This window comes from Tachypleus tridentatus, chromosome 9, assembly GCF_004210375.1.
Source record: "Tachypleus tridentatus isolate NWPU-2018 chromosome 9, ASM421037v1, whole genome shotgun sequence".
NCBI lineage: Eukaryota > Metazoa > Arthropoda > Merostomata > Xiphosura > Limulidae > Tachypleus > Tachypleus tridentatus.
The window spans coordinates 158,101,592-158,120,266 of record NC_134833.1 but is presented as its reverse complement, the minus strand read 5'-3'; the positions used below and the strand labels follow the sequence as shown (position 1 = coordinate 158,120,266).

General features: G+C 33.1%; 1 protein-coding gene across 3 annotated transcripts in view; it reads left to right on the top strand.

Annotated features, from left to right (window-relative positions):
- Window positions 1-281: 281 nt before the first annotated feature.
- LOC143226776 (uncharacterized) overlaps window positions 282-18,675 on the top strand; it is a 53,736-nt gene continuing 35,342 nt past the window's right edge. For all 3 annotated transcript variants that reach the window (XR_013014734.1, XM_076458175.1, XM_076458174.1), the window contains exons 1-8: window positions 282-439; window positions 1,942-2,075; window positions 4,469-4,558; window positions 5,146-5,245; window positions 6,236-9,540; window positions 15,413-15,541; window positions 16,163-16,190; window positions 16,578-16,666. Coding sequence is in view for 2 of the 3 variants with exons in the window: in XM_076458175.1 (XP_076314290.1) it covers window positions 322-439; window positions 1,942-2,075; window positions 4,469-4,558; window positions 5,146-5,245; window positions 6,236-9,540; window positions 15,413-15,541; window positions 16,163-16,190; window positions 16,578-16,666 (3,993 nt within the window). In the remaining variant the exon portion in view is untranslated. The remainder of the gene's footprint in view (window positions 440-1,941; window positions 2,076-4,468; window positions 4,559-5,145; window positions 5,246-6,235; window positions 9,541-15,412; window positions 15,542-16,162; window positions 16,191-16,577; window positions 16,667-18,675) is intronic.

Sequence of the window (18,675 nt, the reverse complement as noted above, 5' to 3'; positions counted from 1 at the left end):
AAATGTGAACACTATGAATTTAGCCTAAATACTAGCTGATCAAAAGTTTAAGACCGGTCAAATACTTTTGTCCGGCTAAGATACGTTTCGCTGTACACACTTGTAAAAAATATATATATGTATATATAAACTTCCCTTTTATTTTAAAAGCTCAAATAAATATTATGTATATATTTTGTTTAAAAGCTGAAGAAAAATAATAATTTATTTGATTACTGCGACGGTTGAAGCCAGCTTAATAAATGCTTCTTTGTTGTTTATGAGCTTGTCCACTAGATGGTGTATGTAGTAAGTTGACGTGTATTATTATATTAGTGAAAGATGGATGTACAGTTGAGAGGGTATACTCTGAATTTGATTTTAATATTAATTTTTTTAATTAATTTCTCTTCCACTAAAATATCAGATTTACGATTATGTGGTGATCCTGCATGCAAAGGTAATATGTTGTTTATTGAAGTGTTATTTTCATTGAATTATAATTTACGAGATAATCTGTATTGTAGTTTCATGCCTTCTATGACGAATCTCATTTTGAAAAATCAGACCTTGTTAATACTTGCCATTAGTTACATTACTCATTAGTTTTGCTTGTGTATGGAGTAAGATAATATATTATTAGGCGAGAAAAAAGTAAAATAACTTTTCTTTGTAAAATGTTCAGGTTTTGTAGTTGGTATGGTGCAATGAATTAATATTGCAACCTCATTATTTTAAAACGATATGATCAAAACGTAAACAAGTTTGCATGATTGCTTTGTCAGTGAAGTTACGTACTTCAGTAATGCAAAGAAAAATTCACTAGTCAATTTAGGCGTATGCTATATAGAAAATGGATATAATTATTGAGTAACAACGTATAATTACAATTGTGCACAATTTTATTAGCATATATTTAATTAGCAAATGTGACAGTAATATTGTGACAAAAACTAAAAACGTGTATAAATATGTGATAATAATTAAAAATATTTTGAATAAATCAAAATATTTCTTTTAAATGTTGTATCACTTGCAAAAATGTTAAATTTTGAAGATGAAAATATTATGCTGGTTTGTAGTGATGTATGGTTAGGAGTGAAGTGTCAGAACTCCATTTAAATTGCAATGCCACAAACTCTAAGGCAGTGGTTCCTAAATGGAGTGTTGTGAAAGTTTGTAAGTGTATGGAATCAAGTATGCTTTTTCATGACCATGTAAAATAATCAAGTTTATTTAGGCTGACATGACTTTATTATCCTAACACAGGACATTAAAAGTGTAGTGAATGGAAAATCCCTATTTGCATGGTGACACTCACATGTCCTCTTTTCAGGTGTAGGGTCAAACGTGTGCCATGAGCACAAAAAGTTTGGGATCCATTGCTCAAAGCATTTATTTTATAGACTTTCTTTAATGAATGAGATATAATTTTTAGAAATAAATGTTTTAAAGGCTATTCAAATTATTATTTGAAATAAGTACATTTAAATTATTGCAGCGTGTAAAAGTTTTGTGATAGAATTAAACAGTTTTTGTCCCTTGAAAGCATCACCAGAAATTCAGTGAATGATTGTGAAAAAGGGTTAAGTAAATTGGGTTATATTAAGAAAGAGTTGGAAATATCCTTAAACTATATCTGTAAATATTAATATAATAAATGATTAAACTAGAAATGTGTTATTAAATTCTTTAAATAATTTTGAAATTTTTAACTGCACAAGATTTGTTAAACCAAAAATATCTTGTTATAAGATTTTATGAAAAAATCATTAATAATAACAAATTATAGGTTCACAAATATCGTACATGAGAATATTTTAAATATTTTTGTAAACTATACTAATTCAAAACATAAATTGCATTTTGAAAGTGGCAGGATTATTAATCCATGTTTCATAAAATGTTTGTTTTTATTGAAATCAAAAATGGACAAAGATACTGACACACTTTTCTCTCCAGATCCAGTATCTCGAGGAAGAACGGTGATACGCTATTACAGTAATGATAAGCGTATTTTATCGTTTCTTCCGAACAAAGACGTTATTATATATGGTAAGGAAGCAGGGAGTCGACCTGATCTTTGGGATGTGGAGGTGGGTCGAGGTCATGTAATTTGGCCTTTTGATAAAGGTTGTACAAATCAATAGGAAATTCTCTTTTATTTACTAGTTTTTATTAAAAATGTGACCAGTTAGTTATTGTAACTGCTGATAGTATTATTTTGTAAAGAAAAATACAGTTTTGAAATTTGGCCATTTTGTTTGAAACAAATATTAATAACAACACAAAATGTAGAGTTCTCTCCTGAAATAGGAATTTTAAAAATATGTATCAAGTGTCATCTTTGTCATCCAGGTTTAGAACTTTATTTTATAACACCATTTTCATAAATTACAATAAGAAGACAGTCAAGTTTTAATAGGTAATGATCATGTCAGTAATACTAACTAACAGGTATTGGTAATGTCAATAACACAAACTGTCTAATAGACAGTGGTGATGTCAGTAATACAAACTATTTAATAGGAAGTGTTGTTGTCATATATAAAGCTATCTAATAGACAGTGGTGATGTCAATAATACAAACTATCCAATACCCAGTGGTGATGTCAATAATACAAACTATCCAATAGGCAGTGGTGATGTCAATAATACAAATTATACAATAGGCAGTGGTGATGTCTAACACAAACTATTTAATAGACAGTGGTGATGTCTAACACAAACTATTTAATAGATAGTGGTGATGTTAGTAATACAAACTATTTAACAGGTATTGGTGATGTCAATAACACAATAACAGGTATTGGTAATGTCAATAACACAAACTGTCTTATAGACAGTGGTGATGTCAGTAATACAAACTATTTAATAGGAAGTGTTGATGTCATATATAAAGCTATCTAATAGACAGTGGTGATGTCAATAATACAAACTATCCAATACCCAGTGGTGATGTCAATAATACAAACTATCCAATAGGCAGTGGTGATGTCAATAACATAAACTATTTAATACAGTGGTGATGTCAATAATACAAACTATCCAATAGACAGTGGTGATGTCAATAATACAAACTATCCAATAGGCAGTGGTGATGTCAATAACATAAACTATTTAATACAGTGGTGATGTCAATAATACAAACTATCCAATAGACAGTGGTGATGTCAATAATACAAACTATTCAATAGACAGTGGTGATGTCAATAATACAAACTATTCAATAGACAATGGTGATGTCAATAATACAAACTATTTAATAGACAGTGGTGATGTCAATAATACAAACTATTTAATAGGCAGTGGTGATGTCAATAATACAAACCATTCAATAGACAGTGGTGATGTCAATAATACAAATTATCCAATAGACAGTGGTGATGTCAATAATACAAATTATCCAATAGCCAGTGGTGATGTCAATAATACAAATTATCCAATCGGCAGTGGTGATGTCAATAACATAAACTATTTAATACAGTGGTGATGTCAATAATACAAATTATCCAATAGGCAGTGGTGATGTCAATAATACAAACTATTCAATAGACAATGGTGATGTCAATAATACAAACTATTTAATAGACAGTGGTGATGTCAATAATACAAACTATTTAATAGGCAGTGGTGATGTCAATAATACAAACCATTCAATAGACAGTGGTGATGTCAATAATACAAATTATCCAATAGCCAGTGGTGATGTCAATAATACAAATTATCCAATCGGCAGTGGTGATGTCAATAACATAAACTATTTAATACAGTGGTGATGTCAATAATACAAACTATGCAATAGACAGTGGTGATGTCAATAATACAAATTATCCAATAGGCAGTGGTGATGTCAATAATACAAATTATCCAATTGGCAGTGGTGATGTCAATAACATAAACTATTTAATACAGTGGTGATGTCAATAATACAAACTATTCAATAGACAGTGGTGATGTCAATAATACAAACTATTCAATAGACAGTGGTGATGTCAATAATACAAACTATGCAATAGACAGTGGTGATGTCAATAATACAAACTATGCAATAGACAGTGGTGATGTCAATAATACAAACTATGCAATAGACAGTGGTGATGTCAATATTACAAACTATTTAATAGACAGTGGTGATGTCAATAATACAAATTATTTAATACAGTGGTGATGTCAATAATACAAATTATCCAATAGGCAGTGGTGATGTCAATAATACAAATTATCCAATAGGCAGTGGTGATGTCAATAATACAAATTATCCAATAGGCAGTGGTGATCTCAATAATACAAATTATCCAATAGGCAGTGGTGATCTCAATAATACAAATTATCCAATAGGCAGTGGTGATGTCAATAATAGAAACTATCCAATAGACAGTGTTCATTAGTGTAATTATACAACTAAACTGTGTGGTGTTTAGTTTTTAAATATATATTGAATTTATTTCTTGTGTCATGGTTGTACAAAAAACAATATTCTTTGTAGATTGATGGACTGCGAGGTTATGCTCCAAAGAAACTGATTCAAGAAATAGGTGTGATAAAGCGTGATTTAATGTATAAGGTGCCAACAGAGGTGAGGGATTATTTTGATCTTGTTTCATTTTGTTATCAGTGTTCTCAGAAGGTTTTATAATAAAATTCCTGAATGTTAGAACCCGTAGTTGTTATTAATAAAGTAAATGTTTTATCTTTATCATTTCATTAACTGGGATAAATAAGTAATAACAGTAAGATATTTGATATTATGCATGGGCTTTTTCTCTGTTTTATAATTTTCTTCTTTTATTTGCAAGTTTCCATTGTTGCCTGATGGAGACTCTGGTCAGATGGCCAAAATCTTGCAAGTAAAAATATTTCAATGAAAGGATGATGTCTATAAACCTACATGTTAATTTCTCCCCATTATGAGGCTTCAAAAACAAAAGTAAAATATGTGAATGATAGCTGTATAGTTATTTTGATGTTATCTTAAATTTTCTGCTTTCTTTATAATCATTATTTTATTTAAACTGTTAATTTAATATAATGCAGAACTTTTATGAGCAGTTTCTAAAGACTGGTACATAATTTTTTAACATTTTCAATTGAATACTTGTTTGGTGGTAGAATTTTCATTTTGTAAAGCTGGTAAAATAAACTGATTTGTTATTAATGTTACAGGAAGGTAAAGAGACTGCCTCCAATATCCCAGCTGATTTCTTCAATGAGAAGGACCAGAGTAAACAAAATGTCTTGCAGGGAAAGGATACATCAACCCAAGGTAGAGACAGTTTCTAGTATTGTGAAAGATGCATCAACCCCAAGTAGAGACAGTTTCTAGTATTGGGAAAGATGCATCAACCTAAGGTAGAGACAGTTTCTAGTATTGGGAAAGATGCATCAATCCAAGGTAAAGACAATTTCTAGTATTGGGAAAGATGCATCAATCCAAGGTAAAGACAATTTCTAGTATTGGGAAAGATGCATCAATGCAAGGTAAAGACAGTTTCTAATTCTGGGAAAGATTCATCAATGCAAGGTAAAGCCAGTTTCTAGTATTGGGAAAGATGCATCAACCCAAGATAAAGACAGTTTCTAGTACTGGGAAAGATGCATCAACCCAAGGTGAAGACAGTTTCTAGTACTGGGAAAGATGCATCAACCCAAGGTAAGGACATTCTCTAGTGTGGGAAAGATGCATCAGCTCAAAGTCAAGATTATCTTTATTATGGAATAGGAAGATTAGTGTCATTCAGTGAAACGTTATTTTGTAAAATAAAGTATTTTTAATTGGAGAAAGTTGAATTTGATAAGTGAAATATTTTGGAGTATAAATGTTTATTTTCAGTTAAATCGTAACATGGGTAAATCAGATTAGGTTAAAATAATGATTGTCATCAGAAGTTGCTGTTAATAATACATATCCAGCAAATTTCTGGTTCATGCATGACAAGAAAGTTTTTTAAAATTGTAAAGAAATTTTGTATTCTTTGAAAAATAACAGAAGTTACTAAATTTAGTTGTTTTAGTAGGTTTAAATAAAATTAATGCTTGTAACCAAGTTGTCATACATTTGATGTTTTAGCATCTCTTTGTGGAGCAGATTACTAAGAGGATTTTTAAAATACTTAACAGCACTATAATGGTCAATAAATTGGATGGTAGGAACATTATAGCAGAAACTTGGTTTTTGTACTTTATAATTAAAGAAAAAAACTTGCTTCTACAGCCTCATGGTACAATACAATTTGGTTTAATTTTTTTCATACAGAACAGAGTGAAAGAACAGATCATGAAGCAAGCAGACAAACAATGAGAGATTCAGTTACTGTTCCAGATGTTAATCCCAGTTCTCCAACTGGCCAGAGTTTTGAGGCCTCAGCTGTCCCTCAGCCAGTACCATCAATGCCCCAACAAGATAATAGTTTACCTATGCCAACTCAAACCAGTGATCAGGAAGGATTGACCAATAGCTACTTTCCTCAAGATGCAGTCCGAACATCTTTCTCATCTGTAGAAAGTACATTGGCTACCACAGATGTGGAACAGACCAACTCTGAAGAAGCAAAATTTACTGTGATAGATGGTACAACATTTCCTTTAGATGAAGATCTTATTATGGATATCTCTACTTCTGCATCAGTGTCACATGTAGAATTACCAAAAGTTGGTGGAAGAGTTTCAATTTCTCCATCAGCTCGCCTTCCTCCTTCCACACCTGATCATTTACCTCAACAGAATGATGCAAACTGGGGGAAACCTGGTCTAGATGACCAACCACCAGTTAGACCCCCTGAAAATGTGAAAGATCATCCACCTGGTTCTGCATCAGATGAGCCCTTCTCTGTGACAATAAGGGCTTCACCTGTACAACATAATCAGCAACCAACTGATGTCTTAGATGAACTTAATATTAGTGATGGTGATCTTCGTAACCAGCCTCCAGATCATTCTGATCTGCCAGGAAATGGAGAAGGTTATGCTGCAATAGGAACAGTTGAAAAAATTGGCTCTTACTTTAAGAATATCTTTGGTGGACAAGATGATTCTGGTGGAGTACCTCGCTCACAACCTGAAACAGATTTGAAACAAGCAAGTGAGGATTTTGATAAAGATTCTTCAAAGTATGTGACTGGTAGTGAGGCTCATCAAAACAGTGATGAAAAAATGAAAAATGAGAATGTTGTTGAAGAGGAAAAACCTGAACAGAATCTCCATAGGACTTTACCAACAGATGATACTGATAACACTGAAGAGTCTAACAATATTCTAGAAGCAATAAACGATGAAGAAACAAAAGTGGAAGTTGAAGATGTATTGGGGAATTTGGTGTCAGATAGTTATGTTCCTGAAGAGAAAAAAGAAACTATTGTGCTAAAACAAAATGAAGATCATTCCAGAGAGCAGCTCACCCATCCAGATACTGGTGGGTTAAATCCAAACCCTGGACGTAGTAGTGTTGATATTGAGAAGCAAAGTGAGGATGAAAAACTGATTTCTTTCTTGCAGGATTCTAAATTATCTGGTGGTAATTATTCTAATCATGGTTCTAATGGAAGTAATCATTCTCCTGATGAAACTCAAGGAGTGTTTCTTCAAGATCAGAAAGAGAAGGAATCCATACCACCTTTCAGACTTGCAGAGAAATTGGAAAAACAAAATGATATTAGTGAAAAGGGAACTCCAGTTGATAGTGGACATGCTGTAGATATCACCCATAATAGTCTAGATAATGATGTTCCTGAAAGTCCAGATGGAAATTCTCAAAAGCATTCTGCTGATAATCTTTCACTCCAGAAAAACAGCCATACAGGATTGTCTGATGATGATCAAGGAACCTCTTTGAAGGAGGACAAGTCTGTTTTGGAGGAACAGGAGTATACATCAGAAGAAACAACTTTAAATAACAGCCCAGTTTCTGATCATCATAGTAAACCATCTAGCATGCTAATGTATGCTGTTTCTAGTGAGACAGGTGAACCAGTACCAAATCAACACATCTTGTTTCCTGACCAATCACATGAATTAGTAGATACTGGAGGAAAATCTTTGCCAGGTAAGATAAGTTCTGAAGAGAAGGGGACAGAAGAAACATCTATTGAATATCAGAAAGACGTAGCTGAGGAAATTGTGGAAGAAACAGCTACCGTAAATGGTGAACCTAATCCTGAAAAAGAAAGGGAAGATGAGGTTACTGGAGAAGGTTATAATTCTAAAGAAGAAGATGCAGATGAAACTTTTGCTGATGAAGCTATATCTGAAGTAAGAGGAGAAAATTTTACATATGATGAGGCTAGTGACGAAGAAGACACTGTTGATAACAAGTCTAACCCTAAAGAAGTGAAAGGAGAAGAGACAGTCAAAGATGTATCTAATTCTTCAGAAGATATGCACAAAGGAAATACTGATGATGATGGAAGTCATCAAAGGGAAGAAGAAGAGATTTTTGATGATAAATCTAACCCAGGTGAAAAGATGGCAAACAATACTATTGTTGATGAGATCAAACCTGCAGAAGAAGTGATAAAGAAGTTTTCCAATAATGAGTTTAATTTAAAAGACAGAGTGGTTAATGAGAGTCACAATATTGATCAAGTTGAATCTAAAGACAACCAAGTACCTAATAATGAACCAATGTCTAGTGATAGAGAGCAAGTTGATAAAACAGATGCTGGTAATGAAGATATTCAGTTAAAGAGACATGACATCTCTGATAGTGATACACGCGAGGCAGTGTACTTTAATGAACAAGAAAAATTTAGTAATATTCTGAAAAAAGAGCTGAATTTTGGAAAGCCTAGTAATTTAGAATCTAGTGTGGGTCTGAATGCAGGTCCAGCACAATCTTTTAAAGAACCTAACAATCTAGCATTCAGTACACCTGAAAAAAAATCAAGTGATCTTGATCCTGTTGGTGCAATTCCTGGACTTGCTGACATGGAAGTTAGTAATCATGCAGATAAACTAAAACTTCAGGAACTGTATCGAGCAAAGAATGATTTTCCAGACAGTGTCAGAGATGATCATAAGCCATCTACTGACTATACAGAACTGACAAGTAGCACATTATCAAAAAAATCAAATTACCTTGATCCTGCTGGTGCAGTTCCTGGATCTGCTGGTGTGGAAGAAAATATTCAAGTAGATAAACTAAAACACCAGGAACCATACCAGTCAAAGAATGATGTTTCACCCGATGTTGCAGAAACAACTACTAGCACTGTGTCACAGTCTGGGGACAGCTTAGACTTGCTCAGTAAAGACTATATTAGTAATCCTCTTCCTACAACCATAGAGCCTCCTGCTTTGGAAGAATCAGAAGTTGGAGAAAACTTGAACAAAGAGAGTGACAATAAAGAACCAGAGATGAACTACTGCTTTACACATGGGTTAGACTCTGAAAATGATTGTTTACACAACCACAATGAAGAACCTCATAGAGGTTTCTCCAAAGCAGATGTCCACCAATTACAAGAAGAAACAACACATACCTCTTTCACATTGGAAGACATAGAGTTGTTGGCAAGAGAGTACCTCCTATCCTTGAAACACTATCTTCAAATGATGATTGACATGGTAAGCCCAATGTGCTATTCTAAACTAAAACCAGCAACGATAATTACAAAATATCTGAATCAAAAGTATCAGTAATTTGAAGCTTGTTTGTATTTTCACATTTTTTATTATTTCATTATTTCCAGCAACCCAAAATAAATTATATTCACAGTTGATGATAGTGGTTGTTCACTCATCTTCTGATCAAGAGCTGGTTTTTATAACTTAATATTAAGATATTCTAATACTTTAAGTTGTGATGTAAGTTAGCATTACAGTGTTGTTTTATTAGGCTACTTAAAATATTTAGTCTTAAGATTCAACAGTGGTGGACCAGAGAACTATTGGATGGTAGGTTCAACAGTGGTGGACTAGAGAATGGTAGCCAGTGAACTGTTGGATGGTGGGCTCGACAGTGGTGGATGAGAGAACTGTAGCCAGTAAACTGTTGGATGGTGGGTTCAACAGCGGTGGATGAGAGAACTGTAACCAGTAAACTGTTGGATGGTGGGTTCAACAGTGGTGGATGAGAGAACTGTAGCCAGTAAACTGTTGGATGGTGCGTTCAACAGTGGTGGATGAGAGAACTGTAGCCAGTAAACTGTTGGATGGTGGGTTCAACAGTAGTGGACTAGAGAACTGTAGTCAATAATCTGTGTGGTGGTGGGTTCAACAGTGGTGGACCAGTGAACTGTTGGATGGTGGGTTCAACAGTGGTGGATGAGAGAACTGTAGTCAATAATCTGTGTGGTGGTGGGTTCAACAGTGGTGGACCAGTGAACTGTTGGATGGTGGGTTCAACAGTGGTGGACCAGTGAAATGTTGGATGGTGGGTTCAACAGTGGTGGACCAGTGAACTGTTGGATGGTGGGTTCAACAGTGGTGGACCAGTGAACTGTTGGATGGTGGGTTCAACAGTGGTGGACCAGTGAACTGTTGGATGGTGGGTTCAACAGTGGTGGACCAGTGAACTGTTGGATGGTGGGTTCAACAGTGGTGGACCAGTGAACTGTTGGATTTTGGGTTCAACAGTGGTGGACCAGTGAACTGTTGGATGGTGGGTTCAACAGTGGTGGACCAGTGAACTGTTGGATGGTGGGTTCATCAGTGGTGGACCAGTGAACTGTTGGATGGTGGGTTCAACAGTGGTGGACCAGTGAACTGTTGGATGGTGGGTTCATCAGTGGTGGACCAGTGAACTGTTGGATGGTGGGTTCATCAGTGGTGGTGTAGAGTAAATGTTTGACCTGTGGAGCTTCACATCAGAAAGAAAAAAACATTCTGGAGCTTTTATCAAAAACAACTAAAAATAGAAACAATCCATCACTTGCATCAGATAAAATTTCCTTCAAGATTTTAGAATATAAAATTTTTATGTCTATTTATTTGTTCAAAAATTTCTGCTTACAAAATTTACATCAGTAAAAGTACAGTGTACTTTATTTATTTTTATTAATGGCATAGATGGGGTTGCTTTTGTTCACAAAGTAGTTCAATATTTAGAGTTATGGTTGTTACCTGTAAGTGCAAATCATTCTCAATATTTAGCCTGTTTCTGAATTTGGTCTTTGTAGCTGTATTGAGTGAAAATGTTTGCTTACAAAGACATGTTGTTGATATATTTAATATATCATGTTTATCATGTATTGGGCCTTTTAATACTTTATTCTGCCTAATGCCAGATGATTTTATTGAGCTCAGGGGAAGTTCTTGCAGTGAAATGGTTAATACAATCTCAGTTTTGACTGTGGCACCATCTCAAGATTGCATGCATCGTTGGAGATGCAAAATAGCTTAGTAATTTTCATATGAAATATTGGTTAGCTCTTGGTAGTGGTGCCAACTGTCCTTTAAGAGCCAAATCAGGATTAGAAGCTAAATCTCAAATGAAATGAAACAAAATGAAACATGACATCATACCTGAAACTTGTAAAAAATTTTAAATATTGTGATGCAGTAAAATACAATATCAATTGTTTCAATTTCAAAGTATATGTATATGAAGTATAATTATATTTATGACAATTATAACCAGTAATTGTTATGTTAGGTTAGATTCGTTGTAGTTTAATTAGAAAAACTTGGTACCAATGAGCTCTATGATGTCATACGCCTGCATGATGTCATGTTTCATTTCGTTCAAGATTTAGATGCACGTCAGATCTGGCTTAATATTTTGTTATTTGGCTTTAAAATTTCTGTTAAAGTAAAAGTAATAGGTTATTCCCTTTTTCCTTTAGAAATGTAGATTATTCAGCAGCCTAGCCTTTTTTCCACAAATCTTTATTTCTGACTTCGTTATAGCAACACCAGTCTTATGTCAACATGTCATTGTATGATGAAAAAACTAAAGTGCTTGAACGAGTTTTCATTAAGCTGTTTTGTGTCCATGTAAATACTTTTGAAGTGCTAAAGATATAAGAATAGGTTTTTAGACAAATTAATAATTAGTTGTTCCCCTTATAAAGGATAAATGGCTGAATATCAGTGATAAATCTGATACGAGTAAAAATCTTCCTAGGCCTAATATGAATTCATCAGTGTTATCGTCATGTGCAAGCACTTCAACACAGGATGATGTAAGAAGTAACGAAACAAGAAAGAAAAGAAAGTATGATGAAAGTTTTATTTAATATAGTTTTACATGGACAGGTAATGAAGATGCACCTAGTGGGTTGTGTGATGAATGTAGAACAGTGTTGAGTAGCAGTAGTTTGCATCCAGCAAAGTTAAAACGGCATCTAGAAACCAAACACTCCCAATTAAAAAATTCAATTTCCGATTATTTCAAAACAAAATTGTTTTCATTTAGATACAAGGAAAGCTACATTTCTTTTCTTTGTTCATCAAGACAACAAAGGTGCTCTTATTGCTTCATATCGTGTTAGTTACCATATTGCAAAAGCAGGTGAAGCTCATACAATTGCAGATGATTTGATAAAACCATGCGCAAAAGATTTGGTAGAGTGCACAATTGATGAGAAATTTTTTTTAAAACATTAACACTGTGCCCCTTTCTGACAATTCAGTTTTTGAAGAATCAAGGATATGTCAGCAAATTGCTTAACAGAGTTTTTAAGGCAAGTCCAACTTTTTCGCTTCAGATGGATGAATGAACAGATGTCATGGGTAATGCGATGTTGCTTGTGTTTATTTGCTGCATTCACAAAGATAGTTTTGAAGAAGACATGCTTATTTGCAAACCTTTGCCTATTCAAACAACAGGCAAAGAAATATTTAAACTGGTAGATTTATTTATGGAAGAACATAAGATCCAATGGCAGCTTTGTTCAAGTATTTCCACTGATGGGGCTGTAGCTATGATTGAAATATTTTCAGACACATTGGCACGCGTAAAAAAGAAATACACGGACATGGAGAGTATCCACTGCTGTCTTCATCATTATGCACTTGTAATGAAACGAATGCCAGAAGACTTAAAAGAGGTATTGGACGATGTCATAAAAATAGTTAATTTTATAAAATCAAGACCACTCAATGGGAGGATCTTCAATTTACTTTGTGAGGATATGGAAAGCTTGCATAAAAATTTGCTGCTTCATACTGATGTCCGATGGCTTTCTTGGGAAAAAGTACTTGCTCAGTCTTACGAACTGTGTGAGGAAATAGGTTTCTTTTTATCTGAATGCCATTTTGAAATTGCATATAACTTAAGGGACAAATGCTGGATACAGAAAGTGGCTTACCCTTCAGATGTATGTGCCTATCTAAATGAAGTGAATGCTACTACAAAGCTCAGAGTTAAATGGAAGCACTTCAACGTAAGCTAAAACTTTGGGGGAATGTATACTTATGGAAGAACTTGATTGCTTCAAAAATTTCAGTGTTCTTTTACTTATGAATGAAATTTCCTTAAGTGAAGGTATAAAAGTTTCAGTCTTGCAGCACATATCTGATTTGTGTACAACTACTGGGGAGTACCTCCCTCATTCAAAAAAATTACTGTGTATTCAAAACCCATTTATTGACTCTGAAAATACCAACAATTTGCCTTTGAAAGAGAAAGAACAGCTTATGGAAATTTCAACTGATAACACACCAAGAAAATTCACCAGGAAGAAATTACACAATTTTGGATTCAAATGGCCATGGAATACCCTGAAATAAGGAACAGAGCTTTGAAAATTTTGATGCATTTTCCAACAACATATCTTTGTAAGCAAACATTTTCACTGTATACAGCTACAAAGACAAAACTTACAAACAGGTTAAATATTGAAGATAATTTACACTTGCAGGTAACAATCATAACACCAAATATTGAACTACTTTGTGAACAAAAACAAGCCCATCTGTGCTACTAATGAATAAATAAGTACACTGTACTTTTACTGATGTAAATTTTGAACAAGTAGAATTAAAAAATTTTCTTTAAATATTGATATTTTTAATAGATTTATATCTTAAAAGCTTCAAGTAAACTTTATCTGACTGATTGTTTCTATTTTTAGAATATTGTTTTTTATTAAGGCTTTGGAATGTTTTTTCTTTCTGATATGAAGCTTCACAGATGTAAAAAGTTTGGGAACCTTGTGTCTAGAGTACTGTTACCAGTAAAATGTTGGATGGTGGACTTCACAACTGAGGATAAAAAAAATAAGATTTAGACCTCATATGAGTTATTTTTCAACACGTATATGACCATATAAGGTATCATAATATTATCCTTTTATGGTAAGATCAATCAGTATAATCAAATATGACTACAAAGTTAGTATTATTTTGGTATTTTTTACTAACTATACAACTTATCACATATCTACAAAGATATTCCTTGGAACATTTACACAATTAACTGTTTTTTCAGTTTTTAACCCAGTGCTATTATTTATATACAACAACTTTAGTATAAGGATGTCACTATGACAGGAGGTAAATGACCATTTATGGTACTATGTTTACATGTTTGTTTCAAGTTAAACAGACCTGACATTCAGGTTTGAAAATATCATTCATTGTCTTCTTTTAGTTTTATTTTAGCTTTTAATCCATCTCAGAAACCATTAGCAGGTGTGTTGAATTCATTGTTCTCTTTAAATAGCAATACATGGTAATTCATCTGATATTTATATATATATGCTGGTATTTATTTGCAGACTGTATTGTGTTTGGTGCAGTTCAATTAGTTTTTTACAAAATAGTAGGTATGGAAACAAAATGAAAACAAAAGTGGACTAATTCCATTAGTGATTTGACCCCAGTGATCAAGAGCTTGGCATCAAATAATGTAAAAGGTTGCAGGAAGGGTTACCTGTGTATACAGTTTCTCATTCTCTAGACTCCGTCTTGAGTGAATATTATTTTTCAATTAAGCATTTCAAATCCGTAAACACAAGTGTTTAACTGTGTATATATTCATCTAGTTAGAATCACTATGTGAGAATCCTATCTATTATCACTGATATGCAGATGCTGTTAGTTGTTTTTCGACATGTGTTCAGTGTGTGTCTTTTGTTAGCATTTTATAATATTTTGTAATGCATTCCAAGTCTGTAGTTTAGATTGGTTGATACATGAGTTTATTGTAAAGTGACAGTTCAGTTTGTGAAAAAGAAAGCTGGAATTTGTTTAAATTTTGCATAAGCTCATGAACTGTATTGACCCACGAGAATGTATAGTTGAACTGTATAGTTATTTTAGGGTGGTTTACCAGCATGTTTTACATGCATCTGACCAAGTAATGTAGGTAAGCACGTATATTTTATAGTGTTGTACTTGAGGATAGAATAAAATAAATCAACTGTAGAAACTGATAAGAAGCCATAATAAACCTTTAACATCTGTTCAATTTAATTTTAGCTGCAAGGAGTTATTTCTGAATATAGTTGTCTATTTTCTGTCTTAATTATATTCTTTCTTTTTACATATCCAGCTTCCAGAACCGATTCAGGCTGCTCTAGCTGACCTTGAGAAAAGTGGTTTGTCTCCACGGGTTACCGTGTTCCTGACAATATTTGCAACATCATCGGTTTTGCTGATTATAAGTTTCTGGATTATCAAGGTAAACATTTTCCTTGCTCTCAAGACCTATGTGTAAATGCTCATGTGTCATTTGTATGTCTGTGTACTTAATATTGGGTGTAGACTTCGATTTACCTCAAGGTTTATTCTGTGCGTCAGAAGTATTCTCTCAAATTTGATGTAATTTTTTTGAAAGAACATGGACAAAAGTCTAGAAAATACAAAACAGAATTCCAGACTTAAAATTTGTTTCATACAGTAGCTAAGGCCACAACGCTAGTTGATATCTCGAATGTATATGAAGGAGTTCTTGTATGAAATAACTTCAACTTATAGAAATAACTGGAAGCTATTGACTGTGTAAACTTATGAGAAGTTATGCACGTCATGTGGTGTTAGGATTCTTACGGATGTAGGAACAGCAAAGTAAAACTAAGACATTTTTGTTGTTTTTGTTTTTATGTTGGTAAATAGATGTACAGTGTAATGTTACAATCTTCAATTAAGTCTTTTTTATAAATCTTTGTGATTAACTTAATAGATTATTGAAATCTAAATATCAAATTTTATACAGAATTTAAAATAAATATTGCATGTGTCATAAATACATAATTCACTTAATGTTTGTATTATTAAATTCTTATACAACTGACTTTTACAGAGAGGAATGAAGGATAGATTATATCTTCGTAAGTAAAGTTTTTGACTTTTTATCTTACGTGAAAGACATGATTGGATATTTTAATTCAGACAAAGATTTCAATGGACACATAGCTCCAGTGTAATTTTTTATTTGTTATTTGTTGTGTTCCCATAATTAAATTTCTATTTTACCTTTTTAATTACTGATAAGGAACTTACACATTAAAGAGAATTCATTTAAACATAATGTAATTAAATATTAAATTTATGACATTAAAGAGGATTAATAAAATAACAAAATTAAAAAGTGTAATAAAAAATTCAATAATCAAAAGTATAGTTAAGTATTGAACTTGAAAGTGTTCTTAAATAATATTGAAATAATAAATGTTTGTTATTACACAGTACTTTAACCTCAGAGAATTTTTCAACAGAAAAACTGTGTTTTCAAGAGAAAATTGTGTTCACTGTGTCCAAGGAACGAGATATTGCTAAGGAAGAACTGGAAGCTGCAAAGAAACAGGTTGGCATTCAGCAAGAATGCTCTTTAAAGCTCTGTTCATTGTGTCCATTGAATGACAGGTTTGCTATAAAGATAATCAAGCTGTAAACAATTAGGCTGTTAGTTTAGTAGGTTGTTATTATGTTCTTTAAAATTGTGTCCAAGCAAGATTGGAAGCTGTGAATATCACATTTATAGTTCAATAAGTAATTGCTCTTTTGGCTGTTCAGTAAATGAGGTGTTGATAAGAACTAGTAGTTGTGAAAATTAGGTTGATAGTAAGTAATTATTATGTTCTCTGAAGTAGCATTGGTTGTCTGTTTATCAAGATGTTTATAAGGAAGAATTAGAAGCTGTAAATCTCTGGTATGTCATTTAGTACCTGTTATGTTGTTCTTATTTTCTACTCAGACATTTAACAAATTTTTACGTTGCATACTTGCATTTAAGATGACACTACAGTACTGTGAGAAGGTATTAGAACAAAGTCAAATATTAGATTTCAGGCGACTTTCGAAGAAAAATGGAAGGTAAATCACAGGTGAAACACAAGCATTATAGTAATATTCATATTTAGTACAAAAGAAACTCAATGGAAATGTTTGAGTTCAGGAAACAGTTAGTACTTTGTTGGTTTTCCTTTTGCTTTAATAACTCCAGAAACTCTTTCAGGTATTGGTGAAACATGTATTCAAAGTGTCTTTTGGAATTTTACTCTAAGTGTTTCGAAGTTGCTCCCATAAAGTTTCTTTAGAGGTAACTTTTGACTTGTCAATTTTTTATCTCTTAAATCTCAGGTCTGTTCCTTTGGGTTGAGATTGGGGTTCTGTGTGTGTGGGGAGGCAGCATTTTAAGAATTCCAGCAGCTTGTTTCTTTACCTATGTAATTTCTGCCTCAGTTGGATGAGTGTTTGGGGTCATTATCTTCTTGGTAGCAGAATCCTTTACTAGTAATACACAAAAACCTGGGTATGTCATGATGGACCACTATCTGATGGTTCTTATGCTGGTCCATCATGACATCAATTTTGCAAATATCTTCTGCCACATCAGCATAAAAACACCCCTTAATCATTACACTGCCTCCCCCATGCTTATTGATAGGTGTTATGTGTTAAGGTCAGTATCTTTCACCTTTCTTCCATTGGATGTAAAACCTACTTTTTGAACCACTTTAAACTCATCCATTCACAACAAATTTTTCCAATCATCAACATTCTGATTTTTGTTCTTTTTAGCAAATTTCAGTCTATTGACAATGTTTGAAGATTGAAATAAAGGTTTTTTTTAAAGTGTTACACAACAAATATCTCATTGTTTTTGAGTCTGTTTGATATCAGTGGCAGTCTTCCTTCTGTCCTGATGGCTGTATAAACACAGATAACATCAGTATAATTGAGTTCAAGTGTTCTGCCTCTTACTTTCATATTTTCAAACTTATCTGTCTCTGTCTAGGGTGTTCTTGATAGTGTTTGGATAGTTTTTAAAATGTGCTTCAATTTGTTGGAGAGTCCAACCAGCATCATGTAAAGCTTTTATACAAACTATTTGTCCTACTGACAACTACCTCTGCTGTTTAGGCTGTGCAAACACCTTAACATATAATGTTAAACACTGTTTTTATCAAGGTTTATTTGTGGAGTGCTATTAAATTGGTTTATTCTACCATATACAAGTACCATATAGTAGCTCCTTGCTAAGCTTCCTTCTGTATAGTTAAGTCACTGTACGAGGTACCATGACAGTTATTTTAGACCCTAAATTTGATCAATATGTCTATTCAAGCACTTTGTACAACTATATGGGAATTCTAAAGAATAAATATTCTCACCCTGGTTCATTTAGTTGTCAATAGCGATCAGTGAAGCCGTTATCATAGTGTTGAAGTTTATATTCTGTAATGGTGTGGAATTATTACATTATATAACACAAATTTTGTTCCTGGATATTATGTGTTATTTTTTAATTGCTTATGTTGTAAAAGTACAGAAAATGGCCATTATTCCCTTCAAACTTTGCTTTTGAGACCT